Source organism: Sus scrofa, unplaced genomic scaffold, assembly GCF_000003025.6.
Source record: "Sus scrofa isolate TJ Tabasco breed Duroc unplaced genomic scaffold, Sscrofa11.1 Contig2639, whole genome shotgun sequence".
Taxonomy (NCBI): Eukaryota; Metazoa; Chordata; class Mammalia; order Artiodactyla; family Suidae; genus Sus; species Sus scrofa.
Genome location: NW_018085142.1, coordinates 9,728 through 12,574, shown reverse-complemented (window position 1 = coordinate 12,574; position 2,847 = coordinate 9,728). Strand labels below are relative to the sequence as shown.

At 39.1% G+C, this 2,847-nt stretch overlaps 1 protein-coding gene across 1 annotated transcript; it reads right to left on the bottom strand.

The window, feature by feature from the left end:
- Positions 1-780: 780 nt before the first annotated feature.
- LOC110258641 (olfactory receptor 2B2-like) lies at positions 781-1,805 on the bottom strand. Its single transcript, XM_021081932.1, is given in 2 exon segments — positions 781-1,270; positions 1,272-1,805. Coding segments are annotated over 2 exon segments (936 nt in total). The 5' UTR covers positions 1,718-1,805.
- Positions 1,806-2,847: the final 1,042 nt, after the last annotated feature.

Sequence of the window (2,847 nt, the reverse complement as noted above, 5' to 3'; positions counted from 1 at the left end):
CATAAATTATGATAAAGTTTTCTAGAGTTATAATATTTTCTGCCTGAGGTTTTCCCCCCCTGTTCACTGTCCAAAGCATCCTTCTGCTTTTTCTCTTTCCGCAGAGTAAGTTCTGTTTGTACTCACCATGACCTCATCGTTGTTTAAGACTGACTAAGGTTTTTGTCAAAAGTAATTTGTATTTAAAATCACTGTCTCTAAATTTTTTTCATGCATTTCCCTTTGCATACTTCTGTCTTACATGTTTTTAACCTAAATGTCTCATGATTTCGCTTGCCTCTGGAGCCTTAAAAAAGCCTTTGGTGAATGATATAATTGGACATTGAATGTTAGAAGATGACTAAATGCTGTCAATATATGTTGGTTAAAGATAACTGAGGCTATTAATAGTGTTTTTTAAAAAGATGAGATTATTTCCAATTTACTTGGGATTCACTTAGAAATAGTTTATACCAAATACATCTTCTAAACTCTGTAAATATCTTTTCTCTAGCTAGTAAACCAGTTTCCCCTCCTGAAACCAAGTTAACAAGTAGGTATGGTTAGGGAAAAAAGTGATATGACTTGGTAAGATGCAATATTGTAAAACAGTCTCAAAAATGGGTAAGGAAATAAAAAGGCTAAGTGCTATCTGGAGATCACTAAGAGCTGATTGTTTCTTTCTTGGTCATGCTCCACTTGAGAACTTTATAACACTTGATACACTTTTCTCTCATGTCTGACAGCTTCTTTGAAAGGCAAACATATCTATCCTTATTTCTTGGGCCTTCTCTTCAGAGCTCACCTTGTCCTGACCCAAAATTCCTTAGTCAGTGCCCTTCTAAGGGCAGCTTTCACATCCTTGTTCCTCAGTGTATAGATAAATGGATTGAGTGTAGGTGTGACGATTCCATAGAAGAGAGCCATGATCTTCCCCCTGTCATGGGAATAGCTAGAGGGAGGCTGGACATACATACTGATGGCTGTCAAGTAGAAGAGGGACACCACCAGCAAATGGGAAGCACAGGTATTAAAGGCTTTCCAGCGACTTTCAGCAGAGCGGATTCTCATGACTGCCTGAGCAATGAACACATAAGCGCCCAGGATGAGGGTGAGGGGCACCAGAAGTAGCAAAGCCCCTAGCACATTGAGCTCTGCCTCATTCACATGAGTATCAGTACAAGCTAATTTCAAAAGAGCAGGAACTTCACAGAAGAAATGGTCTATCACCCTCTGTCCACATCGTGGGGTCAACACTGTGAAAGTGGACTGCACAAGGGAGTTAGCAAAGCCAGGTCCCAGTGGCCATGTGGATACAGTGTCTCTGGTTCATGATGACTGGGTAATGAAGGGGCTTGCAAATAGCAGCATAACGGTCAAAGGCCATGATGGCTAGAAGTATACATTCAGTAGAACCCAAGGCCAAGAAAATATAGAGTTGGGCAACACAACCACCATAGCTAATGGTCTTTTCTGGTCCCTGAAGGTTGACTAGCATCTGTGGAACAGTGCTGCTGGTATAGCAGAGATCCAGAAGGGATAGATTAGAGACAAAAAAGTACATGGGACTGTCAAGCTGGGGATCCAGGTGGGAAACCAGGATAATGGAGATATTTCCAAGTAGGGCAAAGATGTAAGCCACCAGAAAGATGACAAAGAATGGTGTCTCCAGCCAGGGGCGATCAGAGAACCCCAGTAAGATAAAGTCATCTAGTGAGCTCTGATTGTTGATCCACATATTGGCATTGACAGGTGAAATTCCAGCTGAGACCTCTAAATACTCTCTTCTAGGGATGGGTATTGATGGTAAAAGGAAGCCACAGAGAATTAAGGACCAGAGATGCTAAGATGAACCTCTCGCTTTTGCTATCATCTGCATCTATATTGCAATTATGGTATAATGTTGAGCCAACATTATCAATGTAATATTGAAATATTATTAAGAAAAGAATAAAAAGAATACCAGCAATGTAGATGAAAAGTTATCCTTACTTCATGAATGTCTTCTGATATTATTCCTTTGGATTTTGATGTCTTCCTTTCTCAGAAGTTTCAATTGAAATACCATCAACTTTATTTGTCATGACTATATAATGGAAACAATCAAGTGTAGATTAAAACAGATTGGGAGAAGGCAGAGCTTCCCCAACAAGGTTGAACAAAGGACAGCATGAAGAAGGCAGGTGGATCAGCAGTTGAGGGGAGCCAAGACATCTTGGCATCTTCATCTTTGTCAAATTGACCCTGGTCAGAAACATCATGGGAACTGGAGCACTTCATCAGTTTTGCACAGTGAAAGATGGTGTGTCAGGAGCCCAAGCATTAGTGTTGGTCCTATTAAGAAAATCTTAAATTGGGGGAAAGAGATAAAAAATTCAAACACAATAACATACACACAAAACAAGCCTCAAAACACTGCTTGCTGTGAAATGCTACTCTAGGGATAGATACATAAGTTTTATGTACTTTTAACCTCTGAGAGAAATCACCAGAAAGAGTTTCAAATATTTGGCTCCTTGAAATTTGATGCTGTACATAATATTTGAATCCCCAAAGATAATCACTAGCATGTATAAATTTAGACATTTCCCCCTCTCTTTCCCTTCCTTGTTCTGTTTTCTTACTCATTAATTATATTTCTACCATCTGAGATGCCTCTAAGCTGCTCTTCCCCCATCCAAATCACACAATTCCTTTATTATAAAATTTTTTGAAGGATAACTCTAATTTTTCATTCTTTAAAATCCTACATTTCTTTAGGTTTGACTCCCACATTATAGCAAATTCGTCTTGTATTTTGAGTTATTTTATAAAGGCATTTGCCTTCTTTCTTTAAATCCCACTCATTCCTTTCACTAGTTGGGTACT